At 38.3% G+C, this 20,550-nt stretch overlaps 1 protein-coding gene across 1 annotated transcript in view; it reads left to right on the top strand.

The window, feature by feature from the left end:
• CBLB (Cbl proto-oncogene B) overlaps nucleotides 1-20,550 on the top strand; it is a 134,132-nt gene that overhangs the window by 63,982 nt on the left and 49,600 nt on the right. The window contains exons 5-8 of the mRNA XM_075194907.1: nucleotides 2,164-2,285; nucleotides 2,474-2,611; nucleotides 13,695-13,782; nucleotides 15,425-15,556. Of these exons, the coding sequence (XP_075051008.1) occupies nucleotides 2,164-2,285; nucleotides 2,474-2,611; nucleotides 13,695-13,782; nucleotides 15,425-15,556 (480 nt within the window). The remainder of the gene's footprint in view (nucleotides 1-2,163; nucleotides 2,286-2,473; nucleotides 2,612-13,694; nucleotides 13,783-15,424; nucleotides 15,557-20,550) is intronic.

The following is a 20,550-nucleotide window of genomic DNA, read 5'->3' as shown; positions in this document are numbered from 1 at the left end:
GGTCTTAATCGTGTTTTGGTATTTGTGCACCTCCTGCACTTTTAAACATACAATTTGAAGGCAATTAAGAACTGCTTGGCCCATCTTGTCTGCCCAATTTTAACCCATGGTAACGTCAAACCTTATTTGATAATTTCTAAGGGTATCCTTATGTTTATCCACAAGCATATTTAAATTGCTCTACTGTATTTGTCTCTCCCACCTCTGAGGAGAGGCTATTCCACTTATTCTCTACCCTTTCCGTTAAATAATTTTTTCCCAAATTTCCTCTGAACCTACTTCCCTTTAGTTTCAGTGCATGTCCTCGTGTTCGAATATTTCTCTTCCTTTGAAGAATATTTCCCTCCCTTATCTTGTTAAAACCCTTGATATATTTGAAAATTTCTATCATGTTCCCTTTTTCCCTTCTATGCTCTAAATCATACATATTAAGATATTTTAGTCTTTCCAGGTAAGTTTTGTGCTGTAGGTCATGCACCATTTTAGTTGCCCTTATTTGTATAGTCTCTAATGTATTTATATCCTTCTGGAGATATGGCCTCCAGAACTGAACACAGTTTTCTAGATGAGGCCGTACCAATGACCTATATAGTGGCATTATTACTTCCTCTCTCTTTGCAACCAAGCATCTGACTTGCCTTTGTCATTGCTTTGCTACTTTGCTTATCTGCCTTTAAGTCAGCTGAAATAGTGATTACTAGATCCCTTTAGTTTCCATTATAGTGCCATTAATACTGTCTTTGGGGTTTTAAGACCCAAGTGCATGATTTTGCTTTTTTTGACATTAAACTGTAGTTGCTACTCTCTTGATCATTCCTCTAGTCTACCTAGATCATCAATCGTTTTACCCCTTCTGATGTCTGCTCTGTTACACATCTTTGTGTCATTTGCAAAGAGGCATACTTTCCCTTCAATACCATTTTTAGTGTCACCAATAAAGATATTGAAAAGCACTGGTTCAAGTAAAGATCCTTGGGGTACTCCACTGGTAATCTTTCCCTCCTTTGAATGCACTCCATTTACTATAACTCTCTGTTTTCTATCCTGAAAACAAGATTTAATCCATTCAACCGTCTTAGAATCCAATCTCAAGTTTTCGGGTTTATTTAACAATCTGTATTGTGCGACAGTGTCAAAAGCCTTGCTAACATCAAGATAAGCTGCATCTGTAGCCCCCTTCCCCTCTTGAACTGTTACTTTAGTTACCCAGTCAAAGGCAATAAGATTTATTTGACAAGATCTCCTCCCAGTAAATCTATGCAGTTTGGGATCCCGTAACTTACTGAATTTGAGATATTGTACAGCTCTTTCTTTTAAGAGTGTTTGTTTCCATCAATGTTCCTAGTTGCTGGCATTGTTTCCCATTGTTAATAGAGATGAAACAAAAATAGTATTTAAAAGATCGGCTTTCTCTATCTTGCACAGTTCTTTCCCTAATTTATCATGTAATTGTCCAATAATATCATTTTTCTTGCTGTTCATGTACTTAAAAAAAAACATTTCTATCTTTAGAAATCTGTTTGTCAGCTTCAATCTTTACTAACCTCTGAATTCCTTTTTAAATATTTTTCTACTTTCCTAGTATTTCCATAATATATTTTCAATATCTTCTAGCTTTACCAATTTATATGCAAACTTTCACCCTCATTACCTCTTATACTTTCCTGTTTAGTCATATCTGTTGCATTTCCTGAAATTTTGTTGCTTTATGATATTTTAATAGCATGTGCCTTTTTCTTTATAGCATCAATGCTTCTTTGAGCCAAATAAAAGTTGTCCTAGTTTTTGTAGCTCCATTAAAACATGTTATTTAAGTTCAAGTTGCATGTTACCGTGCTGGGATCACTACCCACTAAATGTCCCCTCAGACGCCCATTTGATAAAAACCTGTAAAACTGGCAACTTTAGTTGTAGTAGAAATAATTTCAGAGTTTAAACAGCATGGTAAGGTTGCTAAAGGAATACCTTAGCTTAATTAAAACATTGTGTCTTATACTTTAAAATAAACGTGCTATTATTCAATGAAAGAAATATGGAAAAGTTTGCATTTTATAAGCTTTTACCACACAATACGTCTTTTACAGAAGCAATCACTTAAATGGTTTGCTGTATTGTTAGTCTGTTAATGAACACCAATTTGTGTCTTCCTTCTTGTTTCCTCAGCCCTGGAGCTCTATATTAAGAAACTGGAACTTTTTAGCAGTGACTCATCCTGGTTACATGGCATTTTTAACATATGATGAAGTCAAGGCACGTTTACAGAAGTACAGCACTAAGCCAGGAAGGTAAACATTTTCGTTGTGGGATTTTTCCTGTGTTAAAATGGGATAAATGTCCTGCGTGATATCTTGTGTATTTGTTATCTTGTTTCATTATGTTACTTTTACTAGTGTATGATGTATATGATTTTAGTAACATTTAAGCATTATTACATTGATATTATTAGTGTAACTTTTTGGATTTATGTTTTCAGTTACATTTTTAGATTGAGTTGCACAAGACTGGGACAGTGGGCTATTGGCTATGTGACTGGCGATGGGAATATTCTACAGACGATACCTCATAACAAACCATTGTTTCAGGCTCTGATTGATGGCAGTCGAGAAGGATTGTAAGTAAAAATAAGTTAGTTATATAAGTCTTCCCTTTTAAAATGAACATTTAGAAAAAAATGTTTATATATACTACTCTTTTTCACACATGTGCTAATTGATATCCATAGTGGAAGCATGGAGAAGAGTGCAAGTTATTACTTCAGTATACTGTTATCTAGTTTTCAATATCTAACTTACATTAATGAACTATTATTGTTTATTATGTAATAGTCAGCATGGGTATCTAGCCTGCAGTCTGAGGCAAAGTGTAAAATGGTGCCCCCTATCTCACCTTTCAGCATAGAGAGCGCATTCTAGTGATAGTTGTATAATGCAGAAGGCATTCTGGTCACTAGTATACAATTGATAGAGAGCTGAATTTGTGTTGCACAAGAGCCGTGCGGTCCCTTTGGTGGTGGTTGAGGAGGAATGGAGCAGTTAGATGGTGCACAACAAAAACGTGTCAGGGCTAAGGAGAAAAAAGATAAACTGCATTCTAATGAAAAGTGCAGTGTGTAGAACAAAAGGTATTGAAGGAGAGTGAAGAGTATTGCAGAGATGGTATCTGTTTCCAGTGAAAGCCAGGTTTCAGTTTCTATCTAAAAGAGTTTTAATATGAGGGAGTAGCAGAAACGACTTTTAAAGGATAATAATGCAAAGCAGAAGGTGATAGAGATAATGCAACTAATTACTTAACTTGTATCAGTTCTAGTGATATGTTCGATCAACTGTACTTCCCTCTGAGACTTTTTTTTAAATAGATGCATGCAATCAAAACATGCCTTTGTTGTGCAGTTTGCGGGAATTCAAGTAGTCACTAGTGCTTCAGCACTGTAAAATTTATTTCAGGTCAAAACCCAATTTAAGTTCCATCTTCCTATGATTATGTCTGGTAAATTGCTAATTCAAAAATCTGGTTTGATAGCTGTAAGTTAAAATGTGAAGAGAAAATGGAGGATAGCAAACATGGAGTTAAACCCTGGAGATAAAAAATATTAAATGTGTTGCTGTGGGTTCTGGGCCTACAACACAATACCAGTACCTCTGTCTGCTATCTTGCTAATCTATTTCAATAAATAAACCTGTGACCAGATGGGCATACTCTAAACACCCACTTTGTCTGTATTTTAATACCCATTCTTGTGTAATTTCTATGTTTGTTCCCAATTGGGAAACACTGCAAGGCATGCTGACGCTACATACATAGATGTAAAAAAAAAAACAAAAACAAAACAATGGTGATTTGCTGTCGCCATTAAATCACATAGGAAAAAGTATGAGGACTGCGCTAAAAATTGATGTATGATATCAACACTAATATAAACGTGTCACAACTCTATTTCAATATGACTTAAAGCATATGTATTGCTTAATACATAATGTACAATTAAGAACCACACTTAAATAAAAATGTGTACATATTACAAATAGTCATAAATAAAAATATTGACTGATTCTCTATATGATAATACACATCTGACACTGTTTTATAATATCCTAATATTCCGTGAGCATACGTTCTTAATCATGAGAGATCTGTTCAGAATCTAGTAAGAAAAAAGTATTTCTCCAGAACGTATCTGATGGCGTCTCTGCAGTTGATGAAATATACGGCTATTGATCTTGTATAAGAACAAAAATGAAAATGAAATACTCAACCACTAGAGATCCTCTCCAGTTTTAGAATTCATTCACATCAAATGAAGCATTATCTGTTCTGTTTAAGCACTACTGTCAGTGCAAGCAATCAAAGCCTTTTCAAGGCTTTTCAGCTTGCACAGGTGACTTTAGGCGATTGTTATATATGTCCAGTTAGGAGATGTGCGGGCTCCAAGTCAGTGCTCAGATTACAATATAAACACCTTTACATGCAGCAGTTTTTTTCAGGATTTTCTGTTATATGAAATGCAAGCGGTGTTATCCAGCAAGTACTCTGTGGTATTCTCCGGCTACAGCGCCTCTTATATAGAGGTCTGAGCAATATTATATAAAGATGGTTTGTAAATGCACAATCTGCAAACCAACTTCACATAATACTGCTCAGACCTGTATGAGAGTGATGTTTAGTTTATTGCTGAGAAAGAGCTTTTAAGAGCTGCTATATCTATCCCAGATTGTCAACGCCTACTTCCTTACTGGCATAAAGAGAAGAATAATAGTTCTTAAACCCACCAAGAATCTCCCCTGATTTGATGGCAAGAGTTCAGGTGACAGAATTCCAAATAGCAGTAATGTGCATCTTTTTTTTTTTTTCTCTGGTCATGGTCCCTAATAATTTGCCTGCCTTGTTTCACCAATGGAAATAGTAATGCTTCATAAAAACAAGACTATTTCCTACCATGAAAGTAGGACATTTTCTAAAATTTGTTTAGCGCAGTTGTAATCGATAAGAGGGGTCACTCGGGCTGCGTAAATAGACTTATAAAACCAGGGCACAAAGCCAATGATATGGCCTTTTAATGCTACCTTAGAGGCACTCCGAAACAATGTTTGTTCATCCCAGTGTAACAAGGTTATCATCCTGATAATCCATCCATTTACCCAAAAGGAATTGTTTTGCATTCCTCAGAGCTGGTCTAATGCTCTGGGAGTCTCCAAATATGTTCAGACCTAGGTGGTATAATGTTTTTAAATGTGATTTTTAAGGTTCTCCAATTTCTTTGACATCACCTAAAGAGATAGATATTGAGTCTTTTACAGCTCTGAGTGAATGAGTGATGTCTTCTGCATCATCGTGCGCTGTTCCAATCCCGAGAGTCTGGAGGAACTGGCGTCTCTGCGCAGAGGAAGAATGAATGGCGGTGTGGAGGTCCTAAAATTATTTATCTATTTGGGGCATTATCAGTTTTGATATTACCTTAACCACTTCTGCAATGAAGTTGGGAGCCAAAAACCCTACTTGATCGTCCTGATCTGCTAAATACTATACTGGAAAAAAAATGTTAGAGAAGGACTTTTCACTAACCTAAAATATGTAACAACCCTAGCAAAGTAGAGTCCCCTTCTCTTTTACCTTAAACTACTAAATATAAATTATAATAGAAAAGTTTTACCAAAGGTAACAGAAAAAAGGGCAGACTAAACAGCTAGTAATAGCGGTCAATATCACATAAAGGTTAGATAATCCACTATGCTGGATGATATTGTGGTTACATTTAAACAAAGTCTAGGCAGAATATGGCTAACTATACTTCTACAATATGACACAGTACAGATAACAGTATATAGCATCAGAAAAAAAAGGCAAACTTGAAGAATTACACTGTTAGGAGTCTTTGTACTGAAGAGACTAGATCAGATGTCGGCAAAGTATCACTGAAGGCTTTTGAAGTGTAGCGATGGGTATGAGTGGCAGGGTCTGTTTCCAATGTCACTATCTCCTGTGAACCTTTGGCTGAGTGATGATGTAAAATCAACAGTGGAGAGGAGGCAGCAAGGTTCCAGAGTGCAAAAGCAGTACATCCAAAGCACTAGAACCAAGGAGCTTCGGACCGCTGCTCATAACAGGTAAGCCTGTGCTGTGACACTGGAGTACAGCAAACAAGCCAATATTTAATTTAGCTTGCAATCTGTGATATCCAAAGTGTATGCGTCTGACAGCCATGCCACCCGACAGTTGTACCTTGCACAGAGGATGCGTACAACCAGCAGATTGTAGCTCAAGAAGCAGAGAACAGATCCGCTTTTCATGTCAGCAAGGTTGCTACACTAGGATCTGCAGCAGGTCCAGGTAATGAAGTTTGTATTGCCGTTGCCTCATAGGTGGGTGAAGTAGAAACGGCGGTAGTCGCGTGCCTGGAAGAAAGGGGGTGTAGTCGTGAAAACGCTACTGGTATGCCCTGCGGTGACGTACACCGAGACAGCGGTCAGTGCCACCAATAGGACAGCTGTAGCGGGAAGGGATGAGCAGCTGGCTATTATGCTGAAAGTAAAGAGGTGGCCAGAGAGCCGTAGGGAATCTCAGGTGGCACTCTCTTAAAGAGCACTAAGGGGACATTGTGCTGTGCTAGGACGGTACAGCCGTTATGTCTAAATTGGGTCAGCGACAACTATACAAGCCAAATAGAGAGTCAATCAGAATGGTGACACACATGGAAGGGCACAGCTCTTCGTGTCATCGGGGTCCTCTCTTCTGCTGTCTCGGAGGCAACAGCAAGTTAGTTCAATAGGGTCTCAATGACCGACTGTTCTCAGACAGGACAGGAGTAGAGGGGTAGCAGGCAGTGGCAACTGGGATAGGGAATGTGCAGACATTAGCCTGACTCCACTAAGTTCAGTTGGAAGCAATAGCCAAGGGTCAGCAGCGCAGATATAGGCAAAGGTAGTCTGAATCCCTTGAGGCGTCACAGATATGTGACTCCCAAGAAGATGGTAAGTCTGCCAGTGGTAGAATAGTATTGTGGCTCAAATCGGTAGAGGCCATTAATTCCACGGGGAGTCATCATTGCAGGTTTGGCTGGAATAATGTCCATGCAGGTCTCTATTTTAGAGCTGTGCTCTGTGAGCACAGGTCAGTGCTTATTTACACTCCTCAGCTTCTCCCTGGAACATGCTTTTAAATTTACTTCATTTTCAGAGGCAAGTGTTAGTTCACACTCTTATCCAATCACTGCCTGGGCTAGGGTGGGGCCCCCTCTCCCTGCCCTGGCATCAAGTCTGGGCTGGGATGTTTTGTCTTTAAATCTCCCTCACAAACTGACTTTCAGTATTTCTGCCCCAGAAATTGGCTCCATGAAACTAGAGCCAGGGGCTGTAGTCCTGAAGCCTCCTTGGACCCCCAAGTGACTGTGCACCATATTGATTGATTTTTATCTTTGTGGTGCTACAATAAGGGGCTCCAGTGCTCCTGCCCTGTGTGGTACATGGGCAAACTGAGTGCAGTAGCCCAAACACAACAGGATCTATTTATCTTGTTTCTACAAGGTTCACAAGCTTGCTTTATGGTGCCCTATGTATGTGAGGTGACAGGGTTAGAGGGCCCCAAGCCACACCATCTTCCACCCATGTCAAATCCCAGGATGGTGGCGAGGAAGTGGAAATACACACCTAAGATTAGTAAGTGCAATATAGTATACAGTATTATAAACAGTGTTAATTTAATAAAAACAGGTATAACTGGGAGCAGAAGCATTTTAAATTTGACGCATGTATGCACTAATAGTGCTGCCTATGCTGTTATCTAGTGAAACATAGCTCTCCCCGAAATAAAAATGAATTGGGTGGAGTCCAGGGAGTTAAAATTGACAAAGGAATTATAGTATTTGATTTAGAATGAGCTATTGTTCTTTGCTACAAAATTTAAAAATGATGTTTCTTGAAGATTACCTATACTTTATGTACATATTTTAAAAATGAGTAACTTATTTATTATCAAATAATCTGTCCATTTCCTGTTTGGAAACTGTATCATATACACTGATAGGCTTGTCACAGTTGTAGCAGAAATATCAATGATTTTATCACAGTCTAAAATAAATTACACTGTGGTTCAAAAGTGAATTACATTTTATTAAAAAGTGTTTTTTTTTTTTTTTTTTTATGTTTTTTTTAAACCACAATTTATTGTAGCATGTAGCATGGAATGCATGAGTGTAGTACATAATACAAACATATCAATTAGAAGGATCAGTGCCTTAAAAATATCAATAGTTAATAGCAATACGTGTATCACATTATTGAGATGAAACTAAGCTTGATTACAAATATGTTTATGAACCCCACCACTGAGAAGATGAACAGGTAATATATGTTATTGCAGTTAATTTGCTGTAGTAAGATCCAAAGAGTATCCTCACATAGTTCAGAGATGAATTGGCAGGTCTTGAGCGCATATACCATTTATTATGGAACTGGTTTGACGGAAACATTTCCAGACTAGTGAGTACTGAAAGAATCTCAATGAAATTCTGCCAGGTTTCAAAAAAAATCTCAGTTTTTATGTTTTTATTACTGCAATGAAGCTTCTTTCCAATACATGCAAAAATATGGGAAAAGTTTTCCCTAAAAAAGTGATGGGGTGGAGGTTCCACATCTGGAGCACACTTTTGCTCCAGGCAGGCGGAGGGTGATATCCACCAGAGGTGAGTCACATTTCATACATAATTAGTCGTTTGTCAGTACTATTTTTATTTATTTACAAATCAAACTTTAACTGCCAGAATATTTGCTAAATAGTTATTTCTTTTATCTTCTTCTTTTTTTTTTTTTTTTTTTTAAAGTGTTTTAGGCTTTCTGAATTATGTGGAAAAAAAAGGTTGTCCGGAGAAAGTTGGATCTTTATTAGTAATCATTTTGTAATATTGCCTTGACAGAACTTAAAGTTAACCTTTCCATCTTTATATAAATCTGCGCTGCTGCTTAGTAGATAATCGGGGCTCATTATGAAAAGCTGTAAGCTCTGCTTTCTCCCACTTAGACTCTTGTACATGGGCATTATATTCAATTACAGTTTGCATGCAGTAGCAGCCCCTCTCTTCTCCTCAGCATGAGTGATCAATGCTTTCTCCTGCATCAATTACCTGACCTCTGACAAGAGAGAGAATGGCGTTTGTGAAGATCAATTTCAATAGTAAGAAAGAGGGAAAATCAGTGCTTAAAATATATAAAAAATAAGTTTATTTGATATTGCAATTTTTCAGGTACTGATAAAGGATACACAGTACAATTTAAAATTGCAGGCCTATTTAAAAATATGGTATGCAATTTGGTGGGGCTGTTGCTTTTGATATTTTCAAAAATGTAACGGTCTGAGTAACGAACTCTTCATTGCCTGCTCAAGACACTCTCATGAAAAAAGAAGGATCTCAAAAACTGAAGGATTTATATGAAATATTGTATTATTTGTATGACAGTATATAAAAACAAAAATACAGTTTAGCTGTTTCCCTTCTGTTTCTCTCCTGCGAGCAATTAATCTTTATACGGGGTTCTTAAACTGTGAGCTAGTGCCCGAAATATGAGTTGCTATGTTCTCCATGATCCTCTTTGAAGACAGGTTGTGTATTACCAATTAATATAATTGTTCATGTTTTAATTTTACTTTGAATATGTTCCCAGTTTCTATTTATCCTATTTATTAACAATAATGTACTTAAGAATTGTGAAAATAAATGAAAGTGCATAATTTCATTTAAAAAATTAAAGCATGTGTGACAATGTATGCGAGTATCGCAGAAATAATATGGGTCATGGTCAAAAATGTTTACGGACCCCCTGATTTATGCATATCTATAGCTGATCACAGAATCTCTATTCCCTTACCAACGATGAATTTACCACAAAACACAAGTGGCGTGGCGGTTTATTGAATTTAGGTGCTTTACTCTTAGAGGGGAAGGTTAATCTATTTAAATCATGAGCAAGGTTTTGATAGTTGGAGGTTTTTTGTTTGGTTTTTTTTATTATTTTTTGTTGCGTTGTTGCAAAGTGACAACCTGTGAAAGCTAGGCCTATGTCATTAATAATCTGTGCCAAGTACACCCGGGGCCGCCCGTGGCCTGGGCTTACACACGGGGCCGCCCGTGGCCTGGGCTTACACACGGGGCCGCCCGTGGCCTGGGCTTTTACACGGGGCCGCCCGTGGCCTGGGCTTTTACACGGGGCCGCCCGTGGCCTGGGCTTACACACGGGGCCGCCCGTGGCCTGGGCTTACACACGGGGCCGCCCGTGGCCTGGGCTTACACACGGGGCCGCCCGTGGCCTGGGCTTACACACGGGGCCGCCCGTGGCCTGGGCTTACACACGGGGCCGTCCAGTAGTCTGGGCTTACACATAGAGCCGCCCAGTAGCCTGGGCTTGCACACGGGGCCGCCCATGGCCTGGGCTTACACATAGAGCCGCCCAGTAGCCTGGGCTTGCACACGGGGCCGCCCATGGCCTGGGCTTACGCTTACCTTGTCTATACTCGCAATTCATCACCGCAAGTTTCCTACAATTCCCCAGGACATGGTGTTGTGCAGGGCCAGTGGCATATTATAATTTTTGGGGGGTGCCGGAGCCAGGTCATAAGGCAGTAAGGGTGCACAGACCTTTTCTACTTATCCTCCTTGGGGCAAGTATGATCTTTAGAGAAATGAAGAAAACTTGGGGTGTGGATCTTACTATATATTTCAATGAACTTGGAAGGTGTGTTTGCTGTTTATTAAAATGACTTGTAATAGAAGGATGACTGTGTATTTTAATGCACAATCCAGATAGATATTAAACAATTGAATCTATCAGGCACAAATAAACTATGTGGAGTGGAGCCCATTGTTTGAACACTACCCTTTTCTCATGGTAGTTTTTACTCCACTGTGCAACCCTCAAGTGGCCTGAAATTTTAACCTGTTATACAGTCTATCAATGGGCACATATAGCAAATGTATGTGTGTGTCTTTGGGTATTTTTGAGTATTTTTATATTTTGCAAAGGAGAAAATATTATTGGATTTTAGGCCTTTAAATGGTATGTATGCAGCTGAGCAATAGGGACCATATTTGTTTACACTTCATTGTTTTTAATAGTGTTTGCAATTGCCTTTAACTGCAGTTGTATTTACTTTATGCATAAAAATGAGTCTGTCTTAAATTATAAAAAAATACAGCAGATATCAGATGGGTCCCGCAAAGGTGAAAGATCATCAGCAATTTTTTTTTTTACTTTACTGTTGCCTGACATGAAAAACAAAATAGTTCAGACCACAACTTGCTCTCTGCCTCAAGTTAGCAGTAGGATAAGGGACCAGACAGTGATTGTCTTTTTTCATCTCCTTCTGTATTTGCTTTTTGAACAGCGATTCAACCATAGATCTGAAGGTAAACATGGATATCTAAGCTGCAGGCTTACAAGACAGACAAGAAGTAATGTCCTATCTTATGGTTTTTATAAAACCCGTAATCAACAGAACCAATTTTACAAAGAGTGATTGGTTTCATCCACATAACCATATTTTAGGAATATAAGAGATTAAAAATGCAGAACACATTACTGTCCTCAAATTAAAAATACATTCTAGCTAGAGCCACATTTCAGTAGCAAAACACAACTATTTAATATTTTTTTTTACCAGGCACTGTATATAAAACCATGTTCGAAGATTAGAGTAAGTTAGGCCTGTCAGGGTCTATACATGGGGGGTAAAAAAAAATGACCAATACTCTAAAAAAAAAAAATTGTAAAAATCTAACATTTACATTTCGAACGTGAACTGCAGGGGTTTTAGCTGTGACCTGGTAAACCAGTTGTCATCTTCAATAACTTTGTTGCAATCATGTGCACAGTGCAAGACATAAGAGGTAAGAGAGACACTTAAAATCTGTTGAGTCCAGAAATTGTACAACGCCTAAGGCACCATTGTCTTTATATGAGATCCAGATTATTGGTCAGCTAGTACTGAGCACTCCTGCCCCCCACATAAGCATATACATTGAACTCTATTCCTCGTCCAATCCACAGTGTTACTGACAGATGGAACAATAATTGATTCCCTATGGCCCCCAGTCATCCGACATAATTATACTCCCAAAGGACAAACTTCCCTCCCTCACAAAGAAATTATCATTTTAATTTCCCTTCCCCACACTTTATTATGGTTCCCTTTCCCACCACTGCCCTCCCCCTCCTCTTAAATTTTTTGGATCTTTTAATTTTATTGCAGAAGGCAGTCAAGTCAAAGACAGAACATGAATGAATTCCCTGCTGTTCTCTGGCTCCCACACTCCCACTTGGTCAGACATCATATTCATAAAGAGGACTCCACTCCCACTCCCCATTCCCAGCATGCTCCAAACATATCAGGCATGATGGGGCTTGTAATTCCACAAAAACTTAAGGGCAATAGGTTACATAATGCTGGTTTGCTTAATCTAACAACACTAAATTTATTCCCATTAAGTGTTATTAAAAATGTGCTATCTAACTCTTTTTGGTCCTGCATTGCTGTGGGCTTATTGCAACTAGATACTGATATCCGCTCAGTCTGCTAGCTGTGAGTTATTTAAATGCAGTAAAGTGAAACAGATCACCAAAAGACTGTCGGATGAATGTTTGCTGAATCCTGATTGGAGGAACTTGGCATGTACATGGTCTATGTGTTATGTGCTGTTCTATAAAGTATAGCCGCAAAAAGGGGTGAATTGAATGCACACAGCCCCCCCTTCGTGAGTAGAGCATTGTGAAGCAGGACATGCCTTATGTCCCAGACAGCATGTGATAGTCCACCCAAAATCAGGACAGCAGAAGCAGTTGGCAGACTGCTGCTCTGCTCTCCCCTACCTGTTCTTGACTCCTTCAATTCTTGCTCTCACATAGTGTTATGACCCCCATTAAGCCCCTGCGTAATATTACATTGTTAATGCCCCCAAGACACTTGCTAATTCTTGTATGCTGTCACAGCTGCATTGCTGGGGGAAGCATATATCTCCATCTGCCGCCCATGTGATCTCTGCAACATCCATGTGTGCAGAGAACATGAGAGGGAATAAATGAAGGTGGGATGACAGAAGATAGAAGTGAAGAGGAAATGAATGGGAGGAACAAACGCTGATCCGTAGCACAGCAGTGGCGGCAGCCCCTACCTATGCTTTCTGTCATTCTTTTAAACCTAGGTTAGTTAAGGTAATGTAGGCACGGAGGTAACCTAGGAAGGCATAGGTCGCCTAGTAGGGGATCTTTTCTTCTTTTACTGTAGGCACAAGTTCTAAGAAATGTCAGATTTTGAGTTTGTATTAAGAGTAAATTTCGAGAAATGAATGCATGAAAAATGTTTGTGTGTAAGGTTATCTAGTTTTCAAGGTGTTACAGATTTGAGTCAAGCTAAACATATGCTACGGTCACTGTCTCTCTGAATAAGAGAGCTTGTTTGCGTTACCATATTATGATATCCACATATATAACACAAGAGGCAGTCCGACTCCTCTGTTCATAAGCGGCAGAGGAATAGCCATGCAGAGGAATAGCTTAAAACTACATCTAACATAGTATTATGCACAATTAGACCCAAGACCGTTTTGACCTTTGTCTTCAAACCTGTTTGAAGTTGTATTATTAGATCCTTTATAATATTTCATTGATGCTGTTGAGAGTCTGATATTAATGACATGCTTGTAATTTTCTTTTTAGCTATCTATATCCTGATGGACGAAGCTACAATCCTGACTTGACAGGTCTGTGTGAGCCTACGCCACATGATCACATAAAAGTTACCCAGGTAGCTAAGCATTTCCTTTATTTCTGTTACTGGTTCCTATAAAGACTGTTTACTGATTAATTTACTTCATTGTTACCAAGTGCTCTGTATAGCCTCTATAAAGTGTATTGCCTATGCCCTGTGTAACTACAGCTCATAATATGCTGATCTTTCCAAGTATCTTGCTTATTTTTCATGCACATTCTATATTTTTTCCATTAATCAGTCACAATGCATAACATATGCAGAGTTGGAATGTAATGATGTTATCAAAATAACTGTTCATATGTTCTAAAACATTAAAAAAACTGATTCCATAATTCAATATTATGTAACAAGTAAACATGGCACTACAAATTATTGCAGGCTCCATAATTTTCAGGTTTAAGAATAGGAATGGAATATTAAAGGGCCCAGGATGAAACTAATGCTGGTCACACATACTGTAATCTCAACGCCAACATAAGATAATAGGCCTAAATGCCACTGTGTGTGTCAATTAAAAGTGGACTGCGATACCTGATGATGATCTATCAAAACTCAGTCTGTTCATTATCGTGCATATTGGTAGAAGATAGCCAGTATTGAGTTATATGTGTGATCATCTTACAACTGCGGTGAAAGTAGAGATCAGGCGTAGGTTAATTGGCTTTTTAAAAAAATTAACACTAGTATTTGCGTGTGATAGGGAATATGGATTGTAAGCTTCATTGGGGCAGGGACTGATGTGAGTAATGAATTTTCTCTGTAAAGCACTGCGTAATATGTATGTGCTAATATAAATAATTTTATAACTATAGTAAGAGTTACTGAGCCTAAATTTAAAGCACAAGCAAAGCCAGTGTTTACAGTAATTTTAAATCTACGTAATTGAATAAAATAGTTAAATATAAACACGAGTTATTTCACCTATGTCCATTATGCTCTTTCACTTTTTTGCAGTAGTTTGCCATGTTAGAAGGGAGGTGTTTCTCTAACTAAATATGCAGTCAGTGACCAAGTGCATTTCTGCAGTACTAGTATACAAGACTGTTACCTTCCTGGTTCATATCTGAAAATGTACATATTGGTATTTAGTAGTCCTTTAAAGCTTATTGCAGCATTCATAAATGTAAAAGTTGTCATACCATCCATTATTTTTAGAGATTAGAAATTGTAGCATTCCCTTGCTATCTAGATGATTGTAAACTATTGTCCTCTACAGTACTTGATTTTCTAATTTTGTTGTCTTCTCGCATGTCAATTTTGATGATCACTTTGGCTTATTTAGACCAAATTAGCCCAAGACCGACCAAGTTAATTGAAGCCCTATAGATAGGCTTTAACGACACCTAGTTGAATCATCTGTCCAGTTTGCCCACAAACCCAGACATTCAATATTACGACTAAATGATGGGACTTAACATGAGTGGCCAGCTTTGTAGGAACATCGCCGTCACCACCTCAAGTATATTTACTTTTGATAAGTTTAGAACATTGTTAATACTCATTTATTACATATCTGATCTCTAAAGGAAAGGTGAGTTTTTGAGTAAATGTGTACCGTGTTAAAATATAATAAACTATAGAAGCAGAGTATCGGTGGGGACAATACAATGGCTTGTGCTAGCATAGCGAAAAATGTAATATTTTAGCCACATCATTGTTCTGTTCTCACTTTCAGGAACAATATGAACTGTACTGTGAAATGGGCTCTACTTTTCAGCTGTGTAAAATATGTGCAGAAAATGACAAAGATGTGAAGATTGAGCCATGTGGACATTTGATGTGTACTTCTTGTCTAACATCTTGGCAGGTACAGTCACATAATATAAGATTTATATTTGCAATTGTTAAGTGAAGAATACAGAACACACATTTTGTGATTACAAACAACAACTGTCCATTGTAATGAATCAGACTTTTGCTTTTGTTGCGTAATTTGAACTAGATCAATGAAGACTAATATTAGGTGACCCACACTGATGTTACTTCTTCCTAAAATCATTAAGATTCAGTTTTTCAGTTGTCTTTTTGTATCACCTTGTGAAGGTCACAACTGATCTGATACACATTATTATTACTCTGTGATATTACTCTGGTTGCATGTGTGTAGGATTCTTTCCTGCAATGCTATAGCTTTCAACTTTATTCCGTTTAATGCGTTATAAACTTTTTTTTTTGTTTGCATTTTGGGGATTGGCCATTGACCTCAGTGGAGCTTACATATGTAGCATGCATCAAATAATTTAATAATAATGCAGAGCAATTTTGCCATCTTGTAACCCATGCAGTACAATTTTTCCTTGTGTAATGTTAAACCATTGATTAGGTTTACTTGCCATACCATGGCATGATTTGCTATTGATTTATTGTAAATATGAGATTGTAAAGAAAACTGCAGTTTACACTGAATAACAGATAATGATAATATATATTGTTAAACCTAATTTTAAATGGATCAGCAGCAGGAAGTAATGGGCAGTTGCAGAAAAATACACACTGCTGAATTATGGAAAACTGCCAGTCATATTTCCGCTCCGACCACAGCTGCTACTCTTTTTGTAATAGAAAAGTAAAAATAATTGAAGACTGGGCTGCATACACCCCCACCAAATCCTCAAACAGAGTCCCAGCACTGGTTTCCCGTGTACAGGAAGACTGCGTGTGGTAACCCCCTGCTATAGTGAAAACAAGTCCCAGGCTGACCAGGGCAGGTCTGGTGCTTCTAAAAGAGACAGAATCCGCATGCAACAGTGCACTCCCTCCCAGATGCCACTAGTTTCAGAATAAAAAGTGTTGGGTCTTATCCTGGCTCAGTTTGGCTGTCACAGCCATGGAAGTTGATAGGATTAACAGCATTGTCACTCCAGTGTTCACAGTATAATAGATGGTGCCCAAATATAGTTTTATTGAATAAATTACTCTCCAACAACTTTACTTCACCAGGATGTTGATTCTTTCTGTTTTGTACAGTGTCGCATTGGTCTGAACAAGCAGTAGTCCTCCATCATTGCAGGGTCCCGGCATCCTTTGTAGCGATGCTCCATTGTGAGAATGAGTTTGTCAGGGAAAAAGTCTATATAGTAATGAATGTAAAAAGTTAATTTTAAGTAACATTCTACAACTCATGTTCTTGTAGATGTTCAATAGTTCATTTACAATGGACAAGTAGTTGGCCTCATTTTTATGTTCCCTAAGAATCCACGCACAGCAGCCTTGAAGGAGGACCAAGCAGCAGACACAATTTCTGACAATTTAGTGTTAAATATTTCATCCGTAAGCAGTTTCCCTATTTGGGGGCCTACACATATGCCGCCTTTTAGCTTTGCTTCGCTTAACCTCGGAAACTGTTCCTTCAGATAACTGAAAGCCTGGCCTTATTTATTCAGAGCTTTCACAAAATTCTTCATTAGGCCGGACTTAATGTGAAGCGGAGGTAAAAATGATTTTATGCGGTTCATCCAATGGAGTGTACCTGACATTTTGTTCTCTCCAGCAACATAGGTTTCTCTTTCTGGCCACTTCCTTGTGACAGTGATTTTTAGTTTCTCTCCTGTCCCAGAAACACAGAAAACAGCAGTATTTTGTGAATCCACCTTGCAAACCTAACAGCAGTGCAACTACCTTTAAGTCACAACACAGATTCTATCCATGATCCTCATACTTGATTCCCTCCAACAACACTGCCATACTTTTATAAGTTTCATTCATGTCCACTGCATAGGCCACAGGCACTGAAGGGAGTTTGTTCCCATTATGGAGTACCTGCTTTCAGACTATTCTTCAAGGAATCAATAAACAGTCGCCGCTCACTAGTATTATGCTGAACACCAAACTGAATCATTAAACTGTTAACATCGGTACACACACGTATTGACGAAGGTAGTCTTGCTGAGGACTTACTGTTGTTAAATACTTTTTGAATTTAATTTTTTCAAAATATCTCAAAAACCTTACGTGCTATCACATTTCTGAAGATATATTTGGATTCTAAACACACAATTACATGGCAATTGATATATATCATGTCAGATGCAAAATGGCTGTTGAGTAGTGTAATTAAAGAATGTTCAGAATGATGCCCCCTCAAGTTCTAGAACCTTTTCTAATTTGTACATATGCAGTGGTCATTTGATACTGATTGAACAACCTGGGGCTCTCTAGCTGCAAATGAACCTGTTAGATCCACAGCAGCTGGGCATACAATACTGCTTAAGGTGGCTGCCCACTGGCCAGTCTTGTCGTGCTTCATTATCTATGTCCATTTTGCAAACTTCACAGCTACATTGGATGAAATTTAGCTGGGGCCCGTTAGTGTCCTTTAGTCAATGCACATTGCATGAATTAAGTTGTGTGGTGTCATATGTTAGCTTAACGCTACATCTGTATGGTCTCTGTGAAACAGCTGCCCTCTACTAGTAAACGCTGTCATAAAAGTTAAAACAGCACATCGCAAAATCAATGGCTAATCCCGAACATGAAGTGGTGTTCACGTTCGCCTAAATTTCTTTCAACTTTAAATTGGAGGCATGTGGTAGAATTCTACTCTCAGCTGATTCTGTAATTGATGTCAGACTGGGATCTTATGACCTGGATGATCCTTGGGCCAGCTGTATTTAATCATGCAGTGTCAAAATTGCATGATCGCAGACACCATTAATAAGCAGGGGGATATTTGCAACACATACAGGTTTTATTTGTCAGTAAAACATGAATAATGGAAAACCTAATGTTATGTACTTGCATTAACAGTGTATACTAAAAAATATAGGTGCCTAGAGGGAATGGCATAATTATGTATACTGAGGTTCAATATTATATGACGTATTATAGTTTTTGTGGTTTTTTTTTTGTTTTTTGTTGAGCAATTTGTCATGATGTCACAGGGCCAGCAGACTTATTTTAAAACCAGTAGCCAGTTTCTGCTTTTCCCTTTCTGGTTAAAAATGGGAAAACTCCATTTATTACTGGTGCTGACAGTAAGGGAAAATGGTATACAATCACTCAGGTATTGAATCTTTAATTCTGTTTCCACAGTTTCATTTGACAAGTGATCAAAGAGTTTCCACTATTTTTGAAAAATGATTTTTTTGTTCTTAACAATAATATTACACAGTCAAGGCTGCATTTTCTTTGACACACACTTTCAATAAAAAATAACACAGGTTAACTTTCCATTTAAGGCCGTGTTTGTTAATAAACAAATCACTTGGTAACAGTATGCACTTCTGTCTACGTTTTTAGGAATATAATCCATCCCTTATGCTGTTTTTGAAATTTTCTTGCACCTTCCATTTTCCATTCAGCTGTCCTGTTGTAATCGTAATCGTTTTCACCAGTTTTATCTATCTTTATTTCCTCCTCCTTTATCCTATCATTTTTATTCAATTTGGTTGTTTTTTTTTAGTTAAATGCTCGTGTTCTGCTCCAGGTTTCCCACTTCTCCCCTCGACTATATCTTTTATCTCTCCTCTGCCCTTTTTTATTCCCCTTTCATTGCCCACCACTGGTATTCTGCCAGTCAAGTTGCAGCTTAATACCTCAGCCTACTTCCTGTCTCTCTGACACGCCTCCTTCCCTAAAAATGCCGGAGCAGTTTTCAATCAGAACATTGCTTTCCAATTGAATGACAGAATGGGTGGTCATTTAGACCAACTGTGGGGCTGCTGCTGCTACTACACTTAGCGTTCAGGTAGTAAAAGTAACCCTTTACGTGGACCAGTTACATAAAGGGTAAGTATCACCGCTCACACATTGACTTGAGATCGTCATCTGCACAACTTCTTTGTACCCTATATCCAGAACAGGACAGTCTACAGTTGTCAGTATGCATGCAAACAAACTTTTAGTAACCACAATTGAATAAAAAGCAAATAAGAATACATTGTGTATTATCTGCCTGTATATAGTTCTATAGCGGATTTTAAATTGATTGAAACTCCGAAACATGTGGGCTTGTTTTTTTGACTTTGGTGAGCAACACACTCTGTCTACCTCTCCTACCCCAACTTTTCCTCTTCTCTACTATTCTGTTTGTCCAGCCATCTTCCCTCCCTCTGGAATGTAAGAAATCAGGGGCAAGGTCCTCTATACCTATTGTATCAAGTCTGTCTACAGACTGACTGTCTGCCTTGTACATCCTGTCATGTCTTTTGGTAATCACACTCATCTGTGCTACTTATGTGTTACTTCATCTATTTGTTACTTGCTTCTGTATCAGGCGCTATGGAATCTGTGGTGCCTTCTAAATGAGTAAATAATAATCTCTACATGGATGTCCCAGTGCTACCCAAAGCTCAATATGTCCAAAATGGAACTCCTCATCTAACACCCCCTTCCAGAACACCCACCCAATTTCCCTCATCGTCTGACACCACACTCTCTATCAGCTGCTTTATGTGTCTACACTGCCCTTTCTTTCATTCCTCACATCAAATCTCTATTGCTGTCCTGTCACCTCCACATTGGAAACATTATTAGCCTACACCCCTTTCTGACTCTTCTCCACTCTCATCATCTCTTGCATTGAATATTGCAAGCTCCTCCTAATTGCCATTCATTTCATCATCCTATCCCCGAGTCATTCTGTTAAAACGTTTGCCATGAGATTGATCTTTTTCTTTCACTGCTCCACATCTGACTCGCCACCTCTGTATCTGTTCTTCTTATTTTGTGTACACTTTATTTTTCTTGCTATCCAGTGCTGTGGAATATTGTTCTGGAAATAAACATTATTGTTAAATGTTTCACAGTCCTGTCATTTTGACACAGAAAAGCACCCAATGCTTCAAGTTGTATGTCACATAC

Source organism: Mixophyes fleayi, chromosome 2 (assembly GCF_038048845.1).
Source record: "Mixophyes fleayi isolate aMixFle1 chromosome 2, aMixFle1.hap1, whole genome shotgun sequence".
Lineage (NCBI taxonomy): Eukaryota > Metazoa > Chordata > Amphibia > Anura > Limnodynastidae > Mixophyes > Mixophyes fleayi.
Note: the sequence above shows the minus strand (reverse complement) of the source record. Positions and strands in the feature narration are given on the sequence as shown.